This window comes from Terrapene carolina, unplaced genomic scaffold, assembly GCF_002925995.2.
Source record: "Terrapene carolina triunguis isolate 2854851 unplaced genomic scaffold, T_m_triunguis-2.0 Scaffold21, whole genome shotgun sequence".
Classification (NCBI taxonomy): domain Eukaryota; kingdom Metazoa; phylum Chordata; order Testudines; family Emydidae; genus Terrapene; species Terrapene triunguis.
In genome coordinates, this window is record NW_020664372.1 from 20,887,784 (window position 1) to 20,913,418 (window position 25,635).

The 25,635-nt window shown below is 41.8% G+C and overlaps 1 protein-coding gene across 1 annotated transcript in view; it reads right to left on the bottom strand.

The window, feature by feature from the left end:
• UGGT2 (UDP-glucose glycoprotein glucosyltransferase 2) overlaps nt 1-25,267 on the bottom strand; it is a 277,888-nt gene extending 252,621 nt beyond the window's left edge. Inside the window, exons 1-5 of the mRNA XM_026663613.2 lie at nt 25,137-25,267; nt 22,901-22,983; nt 4,881-5,011; nt 3,470-3,582; nt 633-807 (exon numbers count right to left, since the gene is read on the bottom strand). Of these exons, the coding sequence (XP_026519398.1) occupies nt 633-807; nt 3,470-3,582; nt 4,881-5,011; nt 22,901-22,983; nt 25,137-25,267 (633 nt within the window). The remainder of the gene's footprint in view (nt 1-632; nt 808-3,469; nt 3,583-4,880; nt 5,012-22,900; nt 22,984-25,136) is intronic.
• Nucleotides 25,268-25,635: the final 368 nt, after the last annotated feature.

A 25,635-nucleotide genomic window follows, 5' to 3' on the forward strand; every position in this document is an offset into this window, starting at 1 on the left:
TAACTCCCTGAACTTTTCTACGGAACCCCAAAAATTAAAATTGTATCATCTCTACAGAGCTTGTTGGGTAGCAATATGGAGCTGCAAACCCCTGTCAAATAAATACATATTTTTCCTCTTAAATAGGTCTATCTGCACACCCATGTTTAATAAACCTCGTCATTTAAATGAAACTAAATATTAAAATCAGCTTATTCATCAGCCTGTAAAGCTTGGGACTACCATTCTTAATAGTGTTATACTACTCTTAGCAATCTTTGTGAACTGAAAGTAATTTTATATTGCACGTTTTCAAATACTGCCTGCATATCTGCAAACAATTAATTTTGATTTTTACATTGTATTAATTTTTAATCAAGAAAAATGATGGCAATGTTGGAATTAGTAAATATTTTACATAAACCTCAGTGGAAAACACCCGCAGCTAAGACAATGCAAAATGTTACTACTTCTTTTCCACTTTCAAAGTCCATGTTAGGTGTTTCACTTCATCTAGTAAGTTTCAAAATTAGAGTACAGAATGTGCATGAATTTGGCACAGTGCAAACTAGAGATATGCCCTATCAAAAACAACATAAATACATTTTCAATAATGGCAGTTTATTGTATTATTGTCAATTTGAGTTGCATACCTGAACATAATGCCGGAGAATATAAACAATTTCCTCCTTTTGCACTTTTTCAGACAAAACTGTGTGAAATTTAACAAAGTCTTTTGTACCAATTTCTGCATAAAGAATAACCACTGGAACATTTTCATTGAGTGTAGGGAATTTATGCTCCTTTTTAAACATATATGGCCTGGGCCTGCGATTAAAAAAAAATAATTCCAGAATTAGATATTGAGTTGAAATGTTACAGTAAATAAAATATTACTTTTTCCCCACTTTCTGGCTATCAAACTATTACAGAAATAAAAGTAAAAGCACGCAAGAGTTAAAAAAAAATGAAGTTATCATGCGTGATCACAAAAAGACATGACAAGACATGAACTGGTTTTCAAACTAAAGTGCAATAAAGCTGAAAATTAGCATAAACTACTGATGATTTTATTACATGTTATCAAGTCACAGCTAAAACTACATTTTAATTACAGTAGAACCTCAGAGTCACGAACACCAGAGTTATGAACTGACCAGTCAACCACACATATCATTTGGAACCAGAAATACACAATCAGACAGAACCTCAGAGTTAAGGACACATCAGAAACGGAGGTTGTTCACAACTCTGAAATGTTCGTAACTCTGAACAAAATGTTATGGTTGTTCTTTCAGAACTTTACAACCGAACATTGACAGCTTTGAAACTTTACTATGCACAAGAAAAATGCTGCTTTTAACATTCTTAATTTAATGACAAGCACAGAAACCATTTCCTTACCTTGTCAGATATTTTTTTTAAACTTTCCCTTTATTTTTTAGTAGTTTACGTTTAACACAGTACTGTACTACACTTGCTTTTTTTTTTTTTTTGTCTCTGATGCTGGCTGATTGTGTACTTCCGGTTCCAAATGAGGTTTGTGGTTGCCTGGTCAGTTCATAACTCTGGTGTTCATAACTGAGATTCTACTGTAATTTTCTTTTTTTAACGTGGTCTCTGCATATTCCCACTTGTGAGACTCTAGCAAGCAATAAAAGGAGGTGGGTTGAGGAGTTCTCATTAAACAAGTATTGCAGAACTGGCCTTCCACAGCAAACATCATAGCCTGATGCCAGATCAAAAGAGACCAAAAAAAAAAAGTGTGAACAGCACTCCAGATTTCTATAATAAAAGTGTCAGCGATGCCTTCAATGTGACACTAGTAAATCGAGCCCGGGGTTCTGTCATAATAGTTAACATGATTAGAACAGCATTTTAATACACAGTCTAATCCACTGACACTGCAAGGAAATGGCACTCCCTTTACACAGATCCCCTAAAGCTAAAAGTCTAAAAAACTTCCTAAATATGTTATTCATAGCCACATACCTTAAAGCACCTTTGACACCTAAGTTATTGCTTCCAGTTTTCCCCAAATAAGAACAAGATTTCTGGGCCAAATTTGACTGGTGTTGAGACCACATGGGCCAGGTCCAATGCCAATCCAATTTGGCCCTCTGCCCCTCTGTCTCCATCTATGGAGGGGGCAGGTATGCCAAACCAGAGTGGTACTGCAACCACATGGGTCAGGTCACAGCGCCTGGAGCAACTATTCCTGGACCTGCTACTAACCACAAGAAGGATGGCCTCCAGCAATTGGGGACCACACTTCCCTTTTATAACCTATGCTCCGGTGTTGTCAGCTCACATTTTATCGCAAGCCCCCTGATATTTGCTGTTTCTCTTAAAGACCCAGCTGCTGGAACCCTCTGATTATGCAAGAATCACAAATTTCATTTAAAAAAGGCAAAAATATGTCTCTAGCCCTCATAGGTGCAGAGGAAACCTTGCTCTTCTGACTTGAGCACACTCTAACCACCCCCAAATGAAAAGGAAAATAAAAAGTAAGAATATTTTAGGCATTTGTTTTTGTTTGTATTTCCTGGTTTTTAAGTCAGTCTCATGAATTTTTGGGACTCAATTCATTACTTTTGAACACTTGAGCATACTATCTGAGTATTTGGTCTCCTGATTTTCTAGAAGGCTCCTGAAGCTCATCAATGTTAGGAACACATCCCCACAAATGGGAATATGCAAAAGCCACCTTGCAGTAGTAGTTAGAGTAATTTCCAAGAGTTTATTAAAAAGGCTGGGAGTGAGAGTCAAGGTCTCAAAATGCCCTAATGCTGGGCAAAATAATTTAATTTTGTTTTTTTAAAGCTTCAATATTTTGATATATACTTTTTAATTTAAGAAGTTATAAGAAAGTTTTCAGGGCAGGAAATACACTAGAGTTGCCAAAAATAGCCTGATGCAACTTCCACACTGAAGTATTTAGGTGGAAATCATGGATATTCAACAAACAAGCAACTGACTTATTTACTGAGTTGTAATTCCAGCAAGAGGCTGTGGTCATAGAAAAAAACATGCAAGTAAAACTCAGGAGGTTTTTGTAATCAACAGAATCCAAAGAGATAAATGGACTAGAATCTGACCTCTCAAGGTCCCTTCCAGTCCTATGTTTCTATGATGATTTATAGGCCTATAATTAAAACTTTTTGTGATTTATATTTTATACATAGAGTCCTGGATTTGTGCCTTGCGGGAGTGTCTTTCAGCTCCACTTACCTCTACAAAGAAGTTGAGGGTATCACCTGCACGGCTTCACAAAGTTATGATGGCTATGACCATTCCAGGAAAATAACCAGAACACTAAACATAGGTCTTGGAAATCACATAAATTACTTTCCTTTTCCTCCGTATTATGTGTAATTGTCTTTGCTAGTTCTACACACGTATTTAGCAAATTATTTTGACATATTATACAGATTTGACTTTACAGGCTAGATCTGGGGTCTAGACAGTTAAGACAATACATTATATTTACCTCTCAGCTGCCTTCTTCAGAAGTTTTTTAATTTCATTAGTCTTACAGGTGCGCTTTTCATGGATAACCACAAATGCACTGCAACCTTCTGGTGGAGGTTCATCAGCTGCAATCTTAATATTTCAACAATTACACTCAACCAATCTGCTTTAATTGCACTACAACTTAAAATTAATGCACAACTCTTTGATTAAAATAACTCATCAGCTACTATTAAGCTGTGCTTCTAATCAGATAAATTCAAATTTGCGTATATGTGAAGACAATAATTAAAAAGATTAAAAGAATAAAATCATATAAACATATGTTTTCTCAACAGAACAACATTCTACCAAATTCATTTATATTTTAAAGAACATAAGTATTCACATCTATTGTTTTATCTTTTTGGGGAGAGTAGGCGGGGAGATCTCTTTCACATACTTTGTATTGGAATGTATTCAAAGAATACTTTGAGTTGTTGGCTGCCATGCTAATGAACAGTGATAGAAAAGTAGCCAAAAGAAAATTAAATTCAATACTACCCTCAAAATTAAACAATTCACATCTGTTTTTCATTTTTCCCTGTCTTTTACCCCTATTCCGTAATTCTTCTTGGAGCTCTGTCCTCCAAGTCCCTGGATATTTTTTAATTGCCTCCTACTTTGGGTCTCCTCCTACCTTCTCTCAGCTACAGCAATGGCTTTACTTTCACAAAGGAGAGCAAGAAAAAATGAAGAAAATGGCTTCCGAATTGACCCACCATCACTAGAGAATGAACTTGTTGCCAAAGAGCTAAACTAGGAGACAGCGGAGGATCCCATTCAGACTACTATATTTCTTTCCATACCTTGAAAGCGGCATTGCTACACGAGAACAACAGGAGGAAGTATAGGCTTAGGCTGGTGGCATAAGATAGGAAATTAAGTACATACTCAGATCATTCATATCTTCCCCCTTCTCAGCAATGGAAGGAGGTAGAGATCTGACAGTGCTCTATCTGTCCTAAAAATGTCCAAAATATAGAGTGGGGATAGGAATGAGAACCTCACTAAGCAATGAATCCAGAATGCCAACCACAGGAAAGAGTTTCCTACTTGGGGAAAGCTTGAATTGTGAAGAGCAAAGAGTCTTTATTCCCATAGCAGTACAGAAATTAAGCCTGAGCTCTGAAGTAAAAACAGATTCAATAAAACTCTCCTTTAAAAAAAAAAAAACTATCTATCCCATTAAACATGATTACTTTTCCCTCAAAACTTTATAAAACTCTTTTATAAAGTACATTATAACATAACCTATTTATAACATTCATCATGTTTGGTTCCAAGTAATGTCTATTACATTCTACTGATGTAACAGACAACATGATTTACTTCAAAGTACAGCTATCAAACATATCAGAATACCAAATATATCAGCTAATTTTACACACCTGTTGAAACATCTGAACAGTTGGTGAGTATGCCCTTATGGAAAGAGCAAACTTCAAGAGATTGATCTGCAAATTGGATAAAAATTGTCCTGCTTTCTTCAAGATTAAGTTGTAATAAGAATGTTCTGAATCTGTTAAAAACAATACAGGAAAGATTTTAGTATTTGGCCTCATATAGTATGGTATGTCCATTGGCATTAGGCAACATGCAAATATTACACCAGTATTGATTACCAATGGAACACAAAAGGATCTGAACAGTCTCACTTGGTGAATTCTTTTACTCAGCAAATCTAAAAGCCTCACATCAATGGGGAAAAAAAAAAGCTGCAAATGTGAATTAAATAGCCTCATTTACCATCTCATTTAGCATTTTCAGGAACTGAAAAATCCACTCAGGACAAGAAAGGCAATAATGCTTCCCTGTATAGCCACACTTACTGCCTATAATTTATTCATTTATTTCAATTTTTTTCTGAATCTGAGGCTATTTGTGCTTTGTGCTGTTCAAAAAACATTTTATACAAGCTATAAGGTTACTCACCTGTAAATGGAGTTCTTCCAGGTGGCCTCTGCACATTTGTTTTTGGGATGCACTATCAGTGCAGCTTGGACTAGTGGAACCTTAGACCAGCAATGCCCACTAAACTGCTCTCATGACCCCAGCACCTCCCTTTGCAACGCCAAATGTTTGAAGAGTAAAACTATGAAAGGGGGTGTAGCATACCAACTATCTCAGGTTCTTTCCACTGCTCCTCAGGTTGAAAGTTCAAATTAGGACTCAAGGGAAGAGAGGAAGGTGGGTATGGAATGTGAATATGCAGAGGTCATCTCATGAACTCTGTTCACAGTAGAGTAACCTTCAATTCTTCAAATGGCCTCTGCACATTCCCATTCTAAGGAGTTTGGCAATCAGAACTCTTCCCTCCAGATAGTGGGTCCTATTTAAATAGAGATTATAATACTTCTTTATCAAATTATGCATCTGGCTTATGCCAGACCTAAGGAATAACATTTTGTAAAAGTATGAATCAAGTTCCAAGTGCCAGCTCTACAAATTTCTAATATGAGAGTATGTCTAAGGAAGGCCATCAAAACAACCTTCACCTTAAACAAGAGTGCTCTAAAACTTCCTGAAATTGGAATAGTGGTGTGTTTACCACACTATTCAATAGAATCTAATGGATTTAGGAAGGCACTGGAATGCGATTGCCTAGTCTTTATTCTTTTCCCCACAAGAGACAAGCAGTCTAGGTGATTTTCTTGTATTCTTTAGATTATTCAAATATAAGGCTAATACTCTCTTAGCATCCATGGTGAATTGCTAACTTTCCCTTCAGTGAAAGTGAGGCCTAGGAAAAATACTGACAAGTTTATGGACTGGTTGTGGTGACATGCTTTTACCACCTCTTAGAAAAATTTCAGATGTGAATGGAAGACCACTTTATCTTTGTGAAAGGCTCTAAATGGGGGTTGCAATCATGAGAGCCTGAAGCTCACTCACTCTTCTAGCAGATGTAATATAAAGGCTTTGATAAACCCTATCTTAATTGAAACAGGAGGAAAAACAACAGAAAATGTGGAAATAGAAGAAGTGCTAAATGACTTTATTTCAGTTTTCACCAAAATGTCAGTAGCGTTGGATGTCTAACATAGTGAATGCAAGTGAAAATGAGGTAAGATCAGAGGCTAAAATAAGGAAAGAACAAGTTAGAAATTACTTAGGCAAGTTAAATGTCTTCAAGTTACCATGGCCAGATGAAATACATCCTAGAATACTCAGGGAGCTGACTGAAGAGATATCTGAGACAGGAGAGATTCCACAGGACTAGAAAAGAGCAAATGTAGTCTATAAAAAGGGAAATAAGGACAATGGGGAACTATAGACCAGTCATCTTAACTTCAGTACCCATAAAGATAATGGAGCAAATAATTAATCAATTTGCAAACACCTAGAAGATAGTAAGGTGATAAGTAACAATCAGCATTGATTTGTCAAGAACAAATCATATCAAAACAACCTAATAGCTTTCTTTGATAGTGTAACAAGCCTTGTGGATAGGGCAGAAGCTGTAGGTGTGGTATATCTTGACTTTGGTAAGGTTTTTAATACTGTCTCACATGACCTTCTCGTAAATAAACTAGGGAAATACAACCTAGCTGGAGCTACTATAAGATGGGTGCATAACTGGTCAGAAAACCATTCCCAGAGAGTAGTTATCAGTGGTTCACAGTCAAGCTAGAAGGGCATATGTTTATGTAATACCCGTAGGCCACATTGTCCATCGTGCCCTGTGTGTGTGTCTCTGATTAGTGCACACGTCAGTGCACACATTTCTGACCACTCTGAGCTCGAGCAGGTTGATGTGGAGGTATGTCTTGACCATTTATCCTGTATTGTGCAACCATTCAGATGCGAACTCCATTCTATGAGGGATGCATTAGAGATCAAGAATAGAGATGGGGAAGACTGTACTGTCTCTATCCATAAGGAGAGACTGAGAAATATCTGATGTTGGAAGAGCGCCTCGTCTGAATGGGGTCGAGGTCAGCTCCTATGAATTCTAGCCTCTGTACCAATGTTAAGGTTGAAATTTGTTCATTGATCTGTAGGCCCAGATTCAGAAACAGGTCCCACGTAGCCTGAGTGACTCATTGAGTCTCTGTGAAGGACTGTGTCCTGAGAAGGCAATCATCCAGGTAAGGATAAATCATGATGCCTTGAGAGCATAAGTGGGCCAACACTACTGAAAAGACCTTGGAAAATACCCTGGGGACCGATGAGAGGCCAAAAGGGAGAACTCTGTACTGGTAGTGGCCCTGACCAGCATGAATCTGAGGTAACACCTGTGACTCAGTATGATGGAAATGTGGAAGTATGCATCTTGAAGGTTGAGGGCAAAGAACTAATCTCCTTCCGCTAATGCTGGAATGATCATTGATAGGATGACCATCATGAATTTCTGCGCTTTGACGTATCTGTTGAGTGATCTGAGGTCCAGTATGGGTCTTCAACCTCCCTTTTTCTTTGATATCAGGAAGTAGTGAGAGTAGAAATCTTTGCCTCTGAGATGTATGGGCATAGATTCTATAGCTCCTACGCTGAGTAGATGGTTTACCTCTTGATGTAGTAGACTCTTGTGAGAAGGGTCCCTGAAGAGTGACTGGGAAGGGTGTTTGGGAGGAGGGAGGGAGGAGAAATGGATGGCATATCCATTCTGGATAATCTCCAGCGCCCACCTGTCAGAGATTATCTGTTCCCAGGTACTGCAGAATGGAGTAACGCGGTCACCAAAAGGAAGGGTGAGGTCTTCCAGCATGAGGTGGCAAGGAGAGTGTTCTACAGATACCTCAACCAACCTGTCAAAACTGGCGCTTCGAGGTGAAGGCCTGAGATGAAGTTGGTTGAGGTGCCAACTGTTGGGGAACATGGGTTTCTTCCTCTGTGGCTCGGTAAGCTCTTCGTGATGAGCACTGAGACATATATCGTGATGATCAGGGCTTAACCAGTGGCTGAGGGCTATACTTCCTCTTGTAGGCCAGCATATATATCCCTAAGGATCAGTTACCCGCAAATCCTTCAACATGTAAAGAGATGTGTCAGTCTTTTCAGCAAATAACTTCGTCCCCTCAAAAGGAAGGTCCTCCACTGTGGTTTGGACCTCTTTAGGGAAGCTGGACAAATGCAGCCACAAAGTCCATCTTATAACAAAGGCCATGGAAATCAAGCGTGCTGCCATGTTGGCCACATCTAATGAAGACTGGAGGGACGTTTTAGCCACCAACTGGCCCTCGTTGATTATGGCCTTGAGTTGATCTTTATGGGAGTCCGGAAGTTAATCAATAAAGGAACTGAATTTCGTATAGTTCTGGTAGTCCTATTTTGCCAGCTAAGCCTGGTAATTTGCTACACGGAACTGGAGGGTGGCTGATGAATATGTCTTTCTGCCAAACAGGTCCAGACATTTCCTGTCTCAGTCATATGTGGAGGATTTAAACTGGTGCTGACGGCCCCTAGAATTAACTGCATTCACAATGATGGAATTTGGAGGCGAGTGGGAAAAGAGAAATTCTGTGTCCTTTGCCAACATATAATACATTTTGTCCACCCACTTGCATGTTGGCAGGACGGATACAGGGGTCTGCCATATGACTTTGGTGGGGTCCAGGAGTGCCTCATTAACTGGGAGGGCCACATAGAAGAGTGTAAAATGTCCACCTATTTGTAGTGAGGCTCAGTCACTTCCTGCAACTGTATTTGCAGGGCTTCTGCCACTCTCTGAGATGGGACCTGGAATAATTTAAAATCATCAGCCATGGATGGCGGAGGAGGCATCATCCCTTTTCTGAGGATGACCAGAAATGAGCTTGAGGAGCGTCTTCCTCTTCTGCCTCTGCCCCAACTTTCTTCTCCAGCTGCAGGTCCGAAGCTTTTGAAGCTGCAGCTGAAGGAGGATGCCGCCTTGCCTGTTGGTATATCATACTAAGGGCCTGGGAGGCCTGCTGGCGCTGAGTCTGCCAAGAGTCCCAGTACAGCCACTGAGTGTAGGGGACCCGTGGCGGGTACCTCAGTTGGCCAAATCATGGAGGCTGAGGGTCAAGTGGACGATATAACTGGTGCCCATAGTGAAATAAGGCCCCATATGGCGGATAAGACCAGTGGGAACCCAAGTCCTGTTGCTCAATTTCCGACTCCGATGATGAGAAAGACGGTGCGCGGCAGGGAGATGTCAGTAAGTCCAATGCTCTGGGAGAACTTGGTACAGCGGTGAGTCCGGTGTGTAGGACACCAAGAGATCTGTCACACACCAGAAATCAGGCGGTGTGGATGGCATCGGTACCAGTGGTGTTTGTCGGTGCTGAGAAGCTTGTAAAGATGGAGTCGGAGATGCAAAATCTAGGGATATGGTCTGCTGGTGTCACGTGTACCAGGGTCGGTGCTGGTGCCGATGTCCATGCAAATGTACTCTTGCCCGGGGTGGATCTTCCATGGCTTTCACACCTCTGAGGTACCAGTACTTCTTTGCCCATACCCATCGGGTCTTTGGGCAGACCAACTTACTCTGTCGGCTTGGTACCACGTGTGTCCTGGGTACCAGCTTTAGGCAGCTTCAGTGCCTTCGGTACCGATACCGATAGAGCTGGAGATCGTTTCCAGCTCGATCGGGGCTCACTATGGGGACTTACAGACCCTTTTGTAGTGGTCTTGAGCGAGTGGCTTGTCTCCTTCAGATCATCTGCCTTCGAAGTAGAAGGCTGCGGTGAGAGTTCTTGCCAGGACTCTGGGGCATGAAGGGCTGACTCCATGAGCAGGAGTTTGAGCCTTAACTCTCTCTTTCCTGGACCTGGGTTTCAGTTGCTGGCACCAATCACACTTTTGTGGATTGTGCTTTTCTCCCAAGCAGCGAGTGTCCATCAGTCAATGGGATAGGTTCCTTGCAAATGAAGCACTTTTTGAAGCCTGGAGAGACAGAGTTGGCGGTAGGAAAACCCTTTCCTCTTTTCTTTTTTCTTCTTCTTCAAAAAACAAAGCTGTGAGCTTCAAAGGAAGGTCTGAAGGATAGAAGCCTCTGGTAATTGGCTGAACCTTAATCAGTGGGCGGGGCATTCACCCAGGCCAGAGCTTTATAAAGCAGCGCACAAGCGACCAGGGAGCTTTTGCAAACAGGGGCTGCTAACAGGGAGTTTCGCAAGGGAGTTTAGAAGGGGAGCAGGAAGGGAGTGCGGGTCCGTTGCCGGTTCTATCTTATACCCTTTATTCCCCTTAAAACCTATAAACCAAACTACATTCAAAACTTCTTGCTTTAAACAACCCCTTCATTAACTGGGAGACAATGCAGGCAGAAGCCCAGCTGCAGAGTGGGTGCTATCCAGTTTATTGGACTGAGTGGAGCATGTATGATTACCTGCCCTATGAGCGGGTGGCGTATGTGTGCATTCGGTGCAAGGAGCTCCTGGCCCTCAGAGACCACGTACGGACTTTGGAGGCAAGGGTGGCGGAACGGGAGGAGTTAAGGGAGGCAGAGAGGTATGTTGATGAGGCTTTCCGGGACACTGTAGAATTGTCCCACCTCCGGTCAGACAGCCCCTGCGCTGTTGAGGAGGATGAAAGGCCCAGGGAAGCAGAGGAGTCAACGGGAGCAGAGGGAAACCTTCCCATAGTTGGGACCCTCCTTCCCGAGGGTACTTGGGTTGCCTCTCGCACTGAGGTTACCTCTCGCACTGAGGTTACCTCTCCAGGGGAGGGAACTCCAGTTGCTAGGAAAAGGCAGGTATTAGTATTGGGAGATTCGATCATTAGAAACGTAGATAGCTGGGTTTCTGATGACCGGGAGAACCGTATGGTGACTTGCCTGCCTGGTGCGAAGGTTGCGGATCTCTCGAGGCATCTAGACAGACTTATGTGTAGTGCTGGGGAGGAGCCAGTGGTCGTGGTACATGTAGGTACTAATGACATAGGGAAGGGTAGGAGAGATGTCCTGGAGGCCAAATTTAGGCTGCTAGGGAAGAGACTGAAATCCAGGAGCTCTATGGTGGCATTCTCAGAAATGCTCCCAGTTCCACGCGCAGGGCCAGGTAGGCAGGCAGAGCTTCAGAGTCTCAATGTGTGGATGAGACGATGGTGTAGAGAGGAGGGGTTTACATTCATTAGGAACTGGGGAAACTTCTGGAATGGGGGGAGTCTATACAGGTAGGATGGGCTCCACCTAAACCAAAGTGGAACCACACTGCTGGCACTAAACATTAAAAAGGTTGTAGAGCAGTTTTTAAACTAGGAGATGGGGGAAAGCCAACTGCTGCAGAGGAGCTAGTGGATCGGACAGAGACTTCTCTTAGGGGAGAGTCTAATGATAGAGAATCTCCAGGTTATAGTCAGGAGCAGAGGATGGAAGAGGATAAAGTAGGGGCCAGATCAGATGATAAACATTCACATAAAAAAGAATCTGACACATCAGAAAAGGGCAGACAAATAAACAGTGACAAGTTTTTAAAGTGCTTGTACACAAATGCTAGAAGTCTAAATAATAAGATGGGTGAACTAGAGTGCCTCGTGATAAAGGAGGATATTGATATAATAGGCATCACAGAAACCTGGTGGACCGAGAGCAATCAATGGGACACAATCATTCCGGGGTACAAAATATATCGGAAGGACAGAACAGGTCGTGCGGGGGGTGGGAGGAGTGGCACTATATGTGAAAGAAAATGTACAATCAAATGAAGTAAAAATCTTAAGCAAATCCACATGTTCCATAGAATCTCTATGGATAGAAATTTCATGCTCTAATAAGAATATAACATTAGGGATCTATTATCGACCACCTGACCAGGACGGTGATAGTGATGATGAAATGCTAAGGGAAATTAGAGAGGCTATCAAAATTAAAAACTCAATAATAGTGGGGGATTTCAATTATCCCCATATTGACTGGGAACATTTCACTTCAGGACGAAATGCAGAGATAAAATTTCTCGATACTTTAAATGACTGCTTCATGGAGCAGCTGGTACGGGAACCCATAAGGGGAGAGGCAACTCTAGATTTAGTCCTGAGTGGAGCGCAGGAGCTGGTCCAAGAGGTAACTATAGCAGGACCGCTTGGAAATAGTGACCATAATACAATAGGATTCAACATCCCTGTGTGGGAAGAACATCTCAACAGCCCAACACTGTGGCTTTTAATTTAAAAAGGGGGAACTATGCAAAAATGAGGGGGTTAGTTAAACAGAAGTTAAAAGGTACAGTGACTAAAGTGAAATCCCTGCAAGCTGCATGGGCACTTTTTAAAGACACCATAATAGAGGCCCAACTTCAATGTATACCCCAAATTAAGAAACACAGTAAAAGAACTAAAAAAGAGCCACCGTGGCTTAACAACCATGTAAAAGAAGCAGTGAGAGATAAAAAGACTTCCTTTAAAAAGTGGAAGTCAAATCCTAGTGAGGCAAATAGAAAGGCGCATAAACACTGCCAAATTAAGTGCAAGAATGTAATAAGAAAAGCCAAAGAGGAGTTTGAAGAACGGCTAGCCAAAAACTCCAAAGGTAATAACAAAATGTTTTTTAAGTACATCAGAAGCAGGAAGCCTGCTAAACAACCAGTGGGGCCCCTTGATGATTGAGATACAAAAGGAGCGCTTAAAGACGATAAAGTCATTGTGGAGAAACTAAACGGATTCTTTGCTTCAGTCTTCACGGCTGAGGATGTTAGGGAGATTCCCAAACCTGAGCTGGCTTTTGTAGGTGACAAATCTGAGGAACTGTCATGGATTGAAGTGTCACGAGAGGAGGTTTTGGAATTAATTGATAAACTTAACATTAACAAGTCACCGGGACCAGATGGCATTCACCCTAGAGTTCTGAAAGAACTCAAATGTGAAGTTGCGGAACTGTTAACTAAGGTTTGTAACCTGTCCTTTAAATCGGCTTCTGTACCCAATGACTGGAAGTTAGCTAATGTAACGCCAATATTTAAAAAGGGCTCTAGAGGTGATCCCGGCAATTACAGACCGGTAAGTCTAACGTCTGTACCAGGCAAATTAGTCGAAACAATAGTTAAGAATAAAATTGTCCGACACATAGAAAAACATAAACTGTTAAGCAATAGTCAACATGGTTTCTGTAAAGGGAAATCGTGTCTTACTAATCTATTAGAATTCTTTGAAGGGGTCAACAAACATGTGGACAAGGGGGATCCAGTGGACATAGTGTACTTAGATTTCCAGAAAGCCTTTGACAAGGTCCCTCACCAAAGGCTCTTACGTAAATTAAGCTGCCATGGGATAAAAGGGAAGGTCCTTTCATGGATTGAGAACTGGTTAAAAGACAGGGAACAAAGGGTAGGAATTAATGGTAAATTCTCAGAATGGAGAGGGGTAACTAGTGGTGTTCCCCAAGGGTCAGTCCTCGGACCGATCCTATTCAACTTATTCATAAATGATCTGGAGAAAGGGGTAAACAGTGAGGTGGCAAAGTTTGCAGATGATACTAAACTGCTAAAGATAGTTAAGACCAAAGCAGACTGTGCAGAACTTCAAAAAGATCTCACAAAACTAAGTGATTGGGCAACAAAATGGCAAATGAAATTTAATGTGGATAAATGTAAAGTAATGCACATTGGAAAAAGTAACCCCAACTATACATACAATATGATGGGGGCTAATTTAGCTATAACAAATCAGGAAAAAGATCTTGGAGTCATCGTGGATAGTTCTCTGAAAATGTCCACGCAGTGTGCAGAGGCGGTCAAAAAAGCAAACAGGATGTTAGGAATCATTCAAAAGGGGATAGAGAATAAGACTGAGAATATATTATTGCCCTTATATAAATCGATGGTACGCCCTCATCTCGAATACTGCGTACAGATGTGGTCTCCTCATCTCAAAAAAGATATACTGGCACTAGAAAAGGTTCAGAAAAGGGCAACTAAAATGATTAAGGGTTTGGAACGAATCCCATATGAGGAGAGATTAAAGAGGCTAGGAGTCTTCAGCTTGGAAAAGAGGAGACTAAGGGGGGATATGATAGAGGTATATAAAATTATGAGTGATGTGGAGAAAGTAGATAAGGAAGTTATTTACTTATTCCCATAATACAAGAACTAGGGGTCATCAAATGAAATTAATAGGCAGCAGGTTTAAAACAAATACAAGGAAGTTGTTCTTCACGTAGCGCACAGTCAACTTGTGGAACTCCTTACCTGAGGAGGTTGTGAAGGCTAGGACTATAACAGAGTTTAAAAGAGAACTGGATAAATTCATGGTGGTTAAGTTCATTAATGGCTATTAGCCAGGACGGGTAAGGAATGGTGTCCCTAGCCACTGTCTGTCAGAGGGTGGAGATGGATGGCAGGAGAGAGATCACTTGATCATTGCCTGTTAGGTTCACTCCCTCTGGGGCACCTGGCATTGGCCACTGTCGGTAGACAGGATACTGGGCTAGATGGACCTTTGGTCTGACCCGGTACGGCCTTTCTTATGTTCTTAAATGAGGTAACAAAGGAAAAGGCTTTAAGGGAAGATAAAATTTACAAAACTAAAGAGCGTTAACGATCTCTAGCCAGGAGCGGTTGAGAAGGAACTGAAGAGGGAATGCCTGTGCATGCTGGCAAGCCTTGTGGCAGGCGAGGAGCAGCGCATGTGCAAGTGGGACAGACTGCTACCGAAGTTTCCAATCAGCAGTGCAGGGGCGCAGACACACCTTCAGTGGAGCACCCATAGGGATACTACTCGAAGAAGAAGCTAATGTTGTGGCGATATTTAAATAGGGTAGACGGGATGACCAACGTGGCTATCGGCCTGCAGGTCTGACACTGATTCCAGGCAAGATAATGGAGCAACTGATATGGGACTTGATTAATAAAGAATTAAAGGAGGGTAATATAATTGATGCCTATCAACATGGGGTTTATGGAAAATAGATTCTATCAAACGAATTTCATATCTGTTTGATGAGATTACTAGTTTCGTTGATGATAAGTGTTGATCTAATATACTTAGACTTCTGTAAGGCATTTGATTTGCTACCATACAACAGTTTGAAGAAAAAAAAAAGATATAACATTGACATGGCACACATTTAATGGATTAAAAGATGGCTAACCGATAGGTCTCAAAATGTCATTTTAAATGGGGAATTATCATGCAGGTTTGCTTTTAGTGGGGTCAGCAGGGACTGGTTCTTGGCCCTAAGCTATTTAACATATTTATCAATGACCTGGAAGAAAACATAAAATCATCACTGATAAAGTTTGCAGATGACACAAAAACTTGGGGAGTGGTAAATAATGAAGAGGACAAGTCATAGACAGAGAGCAATCTGGATTACTTTCAGAATGGGGGACTCTATCCCGGGAAGCAGTGACTCTGAAAAAGATTTGGGAGTCATGGTGGATATTCAGTTGAACATGAGCTTCCAGTATGATGCTGTAACTAAAAGGGCTAAACAAGGGAATCTCGAGTGGGATAAACAAATTATTTTATCTCTGTATTTGGCACTACTGTGACTGCTGCTGAAATATTGTGTGCAGTCCTGGAACCCACAATTCAAGAAGGGTGTCGATAAACTGAAGAGGGTTCTGAGAAGAGCCACAGGAATGATTACAGGATTAGAAAACATGCCTTATAGTGAAAGACTCAAGGAGCTCAATTTGTTTAGCTTTATTAAAAGAAGGTTGGGGGTGATGATTACAATCTAAGTACCTACATGAGGAACAAATATTTAATAATGGGCTCTTCAATCTAGCAAAGAAAGGTATAACACAATCCAATGGCTGGATTGTGTTATACCTTTCTCTGAAGCTAGCCAAATTAAGACTGGAAATAAGGCATACATTTTTAACAGTGAAGATAAATGACCATTGGAACAAGGTATATAGGTAACCAATATAACAAGGGTCATGGAGGATTCTCCATCACTGGCAATTTTTAAATCAAGACTGGATGTTTTTCTAAAAGGTATGCACTACAAATTATTTTGGGGAAGTTGTATGGCCTGTATTACACAGGTGAGACTGGATGATCACAATGGGCCTCTCTCGCCTCGGAATCTATGATTCTGCTTTAAAAATTGCCATCCCACATGTCGGATTTAAACACATATTTTGCCAGCTCTAATGAATTATCTAGATCCGGTAAAATAGACTTACTGCTGAAAGGTGAACCCAGAATATCAAAAAAACAAGAGTGTGGTTTCTGCTAAGGTTACCAAAAGAAAGTTTAAGGTAGTAGCTATCTTTTAATTTGAGCTCATGAAATTAGTGCATATCTTCTGGTGGGGAAGAAGAAGATGGTGCACCTACACTCTCATCCGGTGAAGTTTGTACATCAAGATTCTTATTTATGTCCAGAGACTTTACAGGTCCAGGTTGCTCTTCTTCAGACAATGACTTCAGGACAAGTAAAGGTACTTAGTAGCACCAGTGAGAGTGATAGCTCTGGGCAGAACAGTTCCCGTACAAGACCTTTCCCTCGAACCCTTCTGGGAGACCATTCTTTTTGTGGTTGCCTTTCTTCAGCATTTTTAAACACAAAGTAATACCTATGAGAAAGTTATTATGGCTACAATGCCCATGGTAGTGCCTCCCAGTATCAAGAAGGGAGTTCCCTATCATAATCCATAGGTTAAAGAGGGTGGGTTCACAATCTGAAAGGCTGGAACTGAGAATCCCAATAAAGCTTTCTGAGCTGTTCCCTGGGACAAGAAGGGCAAGTAAAGTCATCTAGTTGGTTATGGTTTGATTCTGGATTCAAGTGTGGATCCAAGGCCTGCTACGAGGAAGTTTCCAAGGGTGACAACAATGGCTTAGTTAAGTGAAAAGCAGAAAGAGGTGAGACAAATTTCCTAGAGCACCATTAGGGATCAAAATGGGAAGTTCTGCAAGGTGTTTTGCATAGCTAAGGAAATGGGTTTAGCCTTGTAAGGCTTTTTTGTTTTGTTTTTGTTTTTATTTTCCCAGACAAAGAGAAGAAGGAATCAATCCCACTGCTTTACTCTGCTTCCTTTTATCTTTAAGTACCAAGGATAACAACCCACGCAACATAAGGGGCCCCCAATCCAAAGGCAAGTCCAAATGAAGGCATTCCAGGGGCTTAACTCAATGAACCTGAGCCACAGTAACTGTAGATCCAGGGATGCATCATGTGTGCTATCAGGCGTCAAGTATGAAACTCATGATTTATAATCCTGTTTAGGGTGTAAATCCACATTACAGTGTTGGCTCTCAATATGACCCGTTGCTATTGCTATGTCCTGAGCCACAGTGTAATGATTTGCACTTCAGTACACAAAATAAGAAGTACCAGATCCTTATGGGGTATGCTCTTGAGGACTGCCTCTTTTAGCAGAGGCCAACACCTACGATGCCACGTGTGACGAGAGGTACCAACACATTTGAGGCCACCTCCTGGAGGCTTTGTGGTCCTGCCACAGCCCATTCCAGGAAAGAAGCAGTGAAGTTGGGTCCTCCATGGCTGCCTAGAAAGATTGCAGGAAAGTAGCCAATCAGAGCCCAGCAGGCTCAGTTAAAAGGAGCTGCATGCCTGGCTGGGACCAGAACGGCGAGGAAGGGTTGGATGACTGTGAAACTCTCCAGGCAAGGAGGCATGGGAGAGACCCTGCTCAAGCAGGAAACAGGGACTGTAACCCTAAGGTAACAGGTGAAGGTGATGGGACCAAGTGGGACACATTCCAGGTGCTGTTTACAGGGTTCCTGGGTTGGGACCTGGAGTAGTGGGTAAGCTTGGGGCCCTCCACCAGCCAGTGGGGAAGTGGCCTAAGACCGGAAGAGGAACAAGACTCTTTACTAGAATCCAAAGAAAAGGGCTAGATTTAAAGGGGCACAAGAGGGGCTGAAGAGAGAAGGCATTCTCAGGAAAGAGGGGCTGAATCCTGCTTGAGCCAGAGAATTGGAAGACTTTTGTTTGTGTTTGTTTTGGACTTGAGTACCTTAGAAGGGTTTCACTCATGCATATTGACTCTGTGTGACTTGGCTGGAGGGTACCTAGCCAGGTTGTCAGCTGACAGGGAGTGTCAGGAGTGGAGGGAGAGTGCAGGATTCCACCCAGTTAGTAGGACGCACTCACAAGAGGTGAGTGTCTCTGTCACATCAAGTGTTTATGTTCAAGAGGATCCAATGTATGCAGAATCATTATGACTGGTCCCTGAAGTTTGGCTACAGAAAAGGAGACTGACATCTGCACTGGGACTCTGATAAGCTTTTTAATCCAAGCAGGGGTTGGAGCTGGGCCTGCCCTCCCAGATATAGGTGCCGAGTCTGTGGGTGCTCTGGGACTGGAGTACCCACAGAAAAAAAAAATAGTGGGTGCTCAACACCCACTGGCGGGCCCCGCCGATCAGCACTTCCCACCCGTCACTATCAGCTGTTCAGTGGCATGCAGGAGGCACTGTGGGGAGGAGGAGCGAGGGCAGAAAGAGGCAGGGAAGTGAGCAGAGCGGGTTGGGGCCTGGGGACTTGGGAGAAAGAGTAGAGTTAGGGCAGGGCCTGGGGCACACTGGGGGTTGAGCACCCCCTGGGAACTGAGGAAGTTTGCGCCTGTGCTCCCAGAACTTATGGATCCCTGCACTTCAGTGCTGGAAGGTTTAGCTGGTAATGCTTCCTGCAACAGCATAGCTTGGAAGAAATTCTGATGCTCCTTTCTGGACCTGGTAAAGGTGCTGATTATGGAGTAACAAGAGTGAGAAAGAGGCCAAACAACACAAACATGCATCTAAAGCAATAAATCAGCAGGGCAGTAAGTGCATCTCTTGAAATACAGTTTCTTAGTCTTTCGTTTCAATTTATCACATCTTCAACCGTCATCCTCAATACACCTCTGCCCAAATAGCCTCAAAAGATCTGGGGGCTTTTGCAATGTGCCTGGAAGATTAAGAAACCTGACTTTGCCAACTAACAAAGTATCAGGCAACTCCTCACAAAAGTCTCTCCTCTCTGTTTCCATCACCAACCCAAATCTGTCATTTACAGCAGGGATTCCCAAAACTAGTGTGTGTGTGTACTGCTGGTGGTACACAAGCTTAATGTTTCATCAGTTCTCTCACCCTTTGCTCACTAGAAATAATTGGAATACTTGAATTTTTTTTTTTCATATTAGGTTGTATTAAATTGCAGGAGCATAATATTCTGCCTTGAATATGGAAGATTGAGATCTGTACTGTACATAACAAGTGTATGTACTGTTTAGTAGTGAATAGGGCCACAATCCAGAAAAGCACTTAAGCACCCGCTTAACTCTGAAGACATAACCAGTCCCCTAACCATAGTGAATAATTTTGGATGTTAGTGATCTGTTGACATATGTTGCAAATTTATTTCAGAGAAAAAGTGACTATCAGTTTTTATATTGCTCTATGTTAATTTTAAGATTTAAGTGGCAAAGCTTAAGACTGAAGGGGTGATGAAAAGTAGTTGGGATAAAAAGCAAATACTGCCATGTAACGGGGGGAACTGACTGCATACCCAAAATGTGTACTCCCACACTAACTTTTAGAGAGTTTTAAAAATATTTGTTTGGGTGTTAAATGTAGCAAGTTTTAACCCTTTCAATCTTGCATATCTTTAAATTATTTTAATATATCTTTATGTCCTATGATATGACGACTCTATATGCAGCCCAAATCTGCATTACACAAAATGCCAGATTTAACATATTATTTACCCCTCTTTCCAGATCACGGAATGAAGGTGTCAAGATGCAGCAGACGTGATATGCAATATATCTGCCTGCGCTGCCAGGATATTTTCCTCTGACTTAAACAAAATGCATTGTATTATTGTCCTTTGACCAGTTTTCCATCCATGTAACATCACTCATGTCCAAGGAGCCTAGAAATGTTTGCTGTGGAAAAACATGAAATTTGCATTTTTGCAGAGAGTCTTTAGCTTTTATATTTTGTGGAAAAAAAATAAAAACATTAACTATTTACTAAATTGTACATCAAGTACCAGTGTCACTTATTCTAGAGATTCTCAAACTGGGGGGCACAGAATGTATTCTGGGGGGGCTGAGGAACTGCTGGTGGTGGCGGCACAGAGTGGCAGCTGCTGGCTGGGCACCCAGCGCTGAAGGCAGCGCCAGCAGCAGCGCAGAAATAAGGCATGGCAGGAGAGCAATTCTATTAATTTTATTATGATTGATGGCACTGGTAGGCTTTGAACTTGCTTAAAAATTGTAAATATATCAATATAACATTGTGTTAAACTGACACCTATACGTATTTTGGCTAGGGAAAACTAAAGTTCAACATTTCATTTTAATGTGGAAAAAGATTTTACATTTTTTTTCCAAAGAATTGTTTTTTTTTAAATCACAGAAAACTAGGATCCCTGCTCAAGCCCCAGCCATTTTGAACATTTATTGAATACAAATGTGAGACAATGTATCACTCAAAGGTTTCACCAAATTCCATACATATTGCTCTGCCTGAATCCCTTTTTATCCACTAACTTTGTAATTAATTACATACAAAAATGATAGTTTCTCAGGCATTATTTTTAATTTGTGCCCAAATTCCTCACTGCTACTGATTCCATTACACTCATAATGATTTCTCTCTCAATACCGGTTCTATCATCTTACCAAGTTTTAAAATTAGACTTACCAGATGACTATTAGGTCTTTTTATCTTTTAAAAATAAAGCTTCCATGTTTGTGTTTTTTCCAACCTTGTAGTATCTTGCCTAGTTCTCCAACACTCTTCATAAATACTTGCCAATGGGCTGGGATGCAAATCCACCAGCCATAATTTATATACCTACAGTTTTCTGTCTCTACGTCCTCAGTCATACAACTGTTCTCTATATAACTTAAGTGATAAATATAGCTAAACATGGATTAAGATTTATGCTCAGATATCTACATTGTTAGTCACCCATGATTATTAATTATAGGGGCTTCAATTCCTGTAAATTAAGATCTTCAGTCTTCATCTCCTCTTCCAGAAGGATGTAAAAAATGAGTTGTGTAGCTTCTCTTGTTTTTCCATTTATTGTATCCTTACACACCACATTTCATGACTGATTTTGAAAATACTTTTGACAATACCTTTGTTTTTCCCAGCATCTGTCCTCCTCTCCCCATGACTTAATGCAGGGCCATCCTTAGGGGAGTGCAGGGCCTGGGACATAGGCACCAAGTTTCTGACGGGGGGTGCTCCCCCTTGGCTCCACCCAGGCTCTGCCCCCTCTCCACCCCTTACCTCAAGGACCCACCCCACCACAAAACAGCTGATTGACAGTAGGCGCTGATCGGTGGGGCCTGCCAGCAGGCAGGAGACACTGAGGGGAGATTGGCAGGGGGGCTCCTCCTCGTCCCCCGCCCGCCTCACCTCCATGCCCACCTCCTCACGAAGCATGAGGTCCTCCAAAGCAGGTCATCTCGATTCACTGTACCCTAGGGATGGCTCTGGTAGGGGGTGCACCCCACTTTGGGGACCTCTGACTTCATGGGTAGTACGAACAGTCAAGTTGTACAAGTCATTCTACCACCTCTAAATAAAGATGCAATTCAATCTTATTGTAATTAGCTAAAGAAAATCCTTTAACAGGAAATGGAAAATAGAGCTTTGTTACATGTTTTTTTGTTTATATTTAATAGAAGATACAGTGATGTTCTCAGCCGACTTGGACTGTCAGTCACAAACTGTTCCTGTCTGGCTCTGGGGACAGTACAGCCCCTTACTCAGGTTGGATCAAAGGGTTTTAATTCAACTCTAAATAAACTTTAATATAACTACTTTTTAAATGGCTTGGGAATTCAACTAGCTGTAAATCTGCCCTTTATTTCTTTCCATATTATGTATAACTAGTATTTTTCTTTTAATTTTACTATTTTAATCAACATTGCAGTATTTATATAGATGATAATCATTATGTTTTGTGGCCATGTGAGTTTAATTGGTTTATGATCGAGTACTTCAGGGTATTGGGTTCATCAGAGACACCCGATGGTCCAAGAAACCACTCATAACTCTTGCCGAGTATAACAATTTTTTTCATAGAAATTAGTGTTTCTAGAGTAAATACTCACGTGCAAAAAACTAGCTTCACCACAGGCATCTGGGATCAGCAGAAACCCTTCTTAGTAAGACTCCCTTCTTGCACTCCTGTCCCTCTTGAATTCCCTGAACAAGCTCTATTTCAGAGCCCTCACACAGGGTAGAAACCTCCCCAAAAGGAAATTATGCTGAGCATTCTCAATGATCTCAAGGTCACATCATACCATATATCAGACAGACAGGCTAGGCAATGTCAGACATTGTCTCTAGCAGCATTGTGTGCTCGGGCAGCTATATTTGAAGCCAAAACAAGCTTTAAGCAGTCATGTAAAGGTGATGCACCTGAACAAAATAAGATGTTATCACTGTGGAAAAAGAGCCTCTACCAAGGAGCAGCTGAAGAGTGAGTCTTTGCATAACTAAAATTAATCTGTTAATGAGAAGATTACAATTATATTTAGCACAAGGTGGTAGTGTATGATTAAAACATGCTTTTTAATTACTTACCTCTTTTCTTATAAATTGTTAATTCTTGTACAGTTTCCAAAAACTGCCAAAACTTCTCATTACCTTCTTCTGCAATAAATTCACTGTTTAAAAATAAATAAAATTAATTTGTCCATGTGTGATTTTTGTCTAAGTGTACAGCACAGTAAAAATCTACACTATGCTACTTTGAAATTATATAGCAATATAGGAGTGCTAAGTATTAAACTGTAGTCTTGCAAGCTTCTATGGTAAAATAATGAACGCTGACCTAGTTGTATCTTCTTTCAGTTAAAGTAAGTCAGAATCAAATGCTTTCAGTGTGACTCAAGCTCAGCAATCAGATCTGCACAGTAAAATTAGATTAGTACCTTTTACAGGAATAGATGAAACTTATAGTCTATTTTACTTTTGTTTCACATACATGTCAACATACAGAATATACATATGCAATTAAACACATACATTTTTTCTATATTTGCTTTCCAAAAATGAAAATGCACATTTGATCAGTTGAGAATTTTTAATTAGTTACAAAACTGTATCAGTGACAATAACCTAGCTGGAGATCCACGGGTGGTCTCCAACCTACACAGAGCCTTTAAAGATAGATAGTTTGTTGCTACCACAATAGTGGAGGACAATTATTGGTTTTATTGCAAAGAACTGAAGTCCTCTCAATTTAACCCACATCACTCTTTCTAATCACACTTCTATTGTTAAAAGGACATCATCAACTGAAAATTTACTACTTTGTTTCCAATGTTTATAGATGAAGAGCTGTAAATGTACATAGCAGTCAATTCATCAGTTTCCCCTTTTTATGAGAGTCTTTCACACAGCAAGAGGGGAGATAAGTTATAAAAATGGGTAAGTACAATTGTAAATCCATATTTAGTGATAGAGGCTGTAAAGGCCATATATAGTACTGGAAACTACGTTTCTCATGTTTTGAAACTGAGGAGATTTCAAGCTAACAGTATCACTTTAAGTATGTTGGTTTTGTTTTAGTAATATTAAAACCACACACATTTATCCACCCTTTACTTGATATGCCTTTGCTGCATTTGGGAGGGGAAAGTTATTTTATTAGGAAGATGCGGGTTTTCAGCTTTATGTAGATTAGCTGGTTGTTGCTCCTCAGTCTGACCTGTAAAACATGTGAGTAGGGGAAAATATAACAACTTTTATGTACTATACGTTAAAAATGATAATTTGTTAACTCATACAACCATAGCGCTATATAAATAGCCAACAGCATCCATGTATGCCCCTTAAAGATGTGAACTGCTATGCCAGTATTAGGAAGTATTAGGTCAGATACATCTCAATTAAGAGACCACAGCCAATGTTTCAGGCCTTAATTCAATCATTAACTATTAGGGATTAGGAGATGCTTTTTCCAATGAGAAAAAGGAGGCAAATAATCACATTTCGCACCTTCCTCTAAAACAGGGGTAGGCAACCTATGGCACGCGTGCCGAAGGCGGCACACGAGCTGATTTTCAGTAGCACTCACACTGCCCAGGTCCTGGCTACCGGTCCAGGGGGCTCTGCATTTTAATTTAATTTTAAATAAAGCTTCTTAAACATTTTAAAAACCTTATTTACTTTACATACAACAATAGTTTACTTATATATTCTAGTCTTATAGAAAAAGACCTTCTAAAAACATTAAAATGTATTACTGGCACGCAAAACCTTAAATTAGAGTGAATAAATGAAGACTCGGCACACCACTTCTGAAAGGTTGCTGACCCCTGCCTTCTAACATCCACTGGCATCTATCAGAAAGAGGATACTCGACCGAACAGACCATAGGTCTGTCCAGTAGGGCAATGCCCTCTTTTTTTTTCTTCCCCGCAGTAACTACTAAATTGGGGGTTAGTACTGAGAGGCGGCAAGTATCAGAGAGGTAGCTGCCTTAGTCTGGATCTGTAAAAAGCACAGAGTCCTGTGTATTTTATAGACTAACACGTATTGGAGCATAGGCTTTGGTAGGTAAATACCCACTTCATCAGATGTGACGGCAGAGAGGTCTCAAAAGGAGCACCCACACTTATTGGACAACCACAAAAACTTGCCACGCCCAAGACAAAACTCGTATTATGGGGGCCTCGTCCTCCCTCTCGAGGGGGAAGCGGCACCGGAGCGTGACAGTCTCCGTCGCTGAAGCCAGGAATCCCCAATGCCTCACATGCCGCGTCCGCTCCCCGGCCCGGGCCCCGCGGCGGGGGAGCGTGTTACCCGCACGCACCTCGCCTCCAGCAGCAGGGAGGTCGCCGGCCACTTCGCCGCCAGACGGGTCGTCACGGCCTTGGGGGAGGCTGGGGCCCCGCACGGGAGCGACCACGCGCACAGCAGCAGCAGCGCCGCGGCCGCCGCCATGGGGAATGGGGAATGAGGACTCGGTGCCGGAGAAGGGGGGGGGGGCGGGAAGCTGCCACGCAGGAGAGTAAAGCGGCGGAGAGAACAGCCCGCGCCAGCGCTGCTCTTTTCTGACCTCCCTCCCACCTCTCGGCCCCTACCCCGCTGATTCATAAAGTAGCTCCGCCTACGAGCCCCGGCACCCTGCTCCCATTGGCCTGGAGATGCGCTCTCTCTCGCTATTGGTCACCCAGAAGACCAATCAGAGTAGCCAGCCTAAGGACTAGCGTGGCTAACACAGGCGCCGGCTCGCGCGGCGCTAGCGGGGCGGAGCTCACAGGCTGCATGAACTGTTAGGCGCGGACCGTTTGATCCTTCTTCGCCGTGCC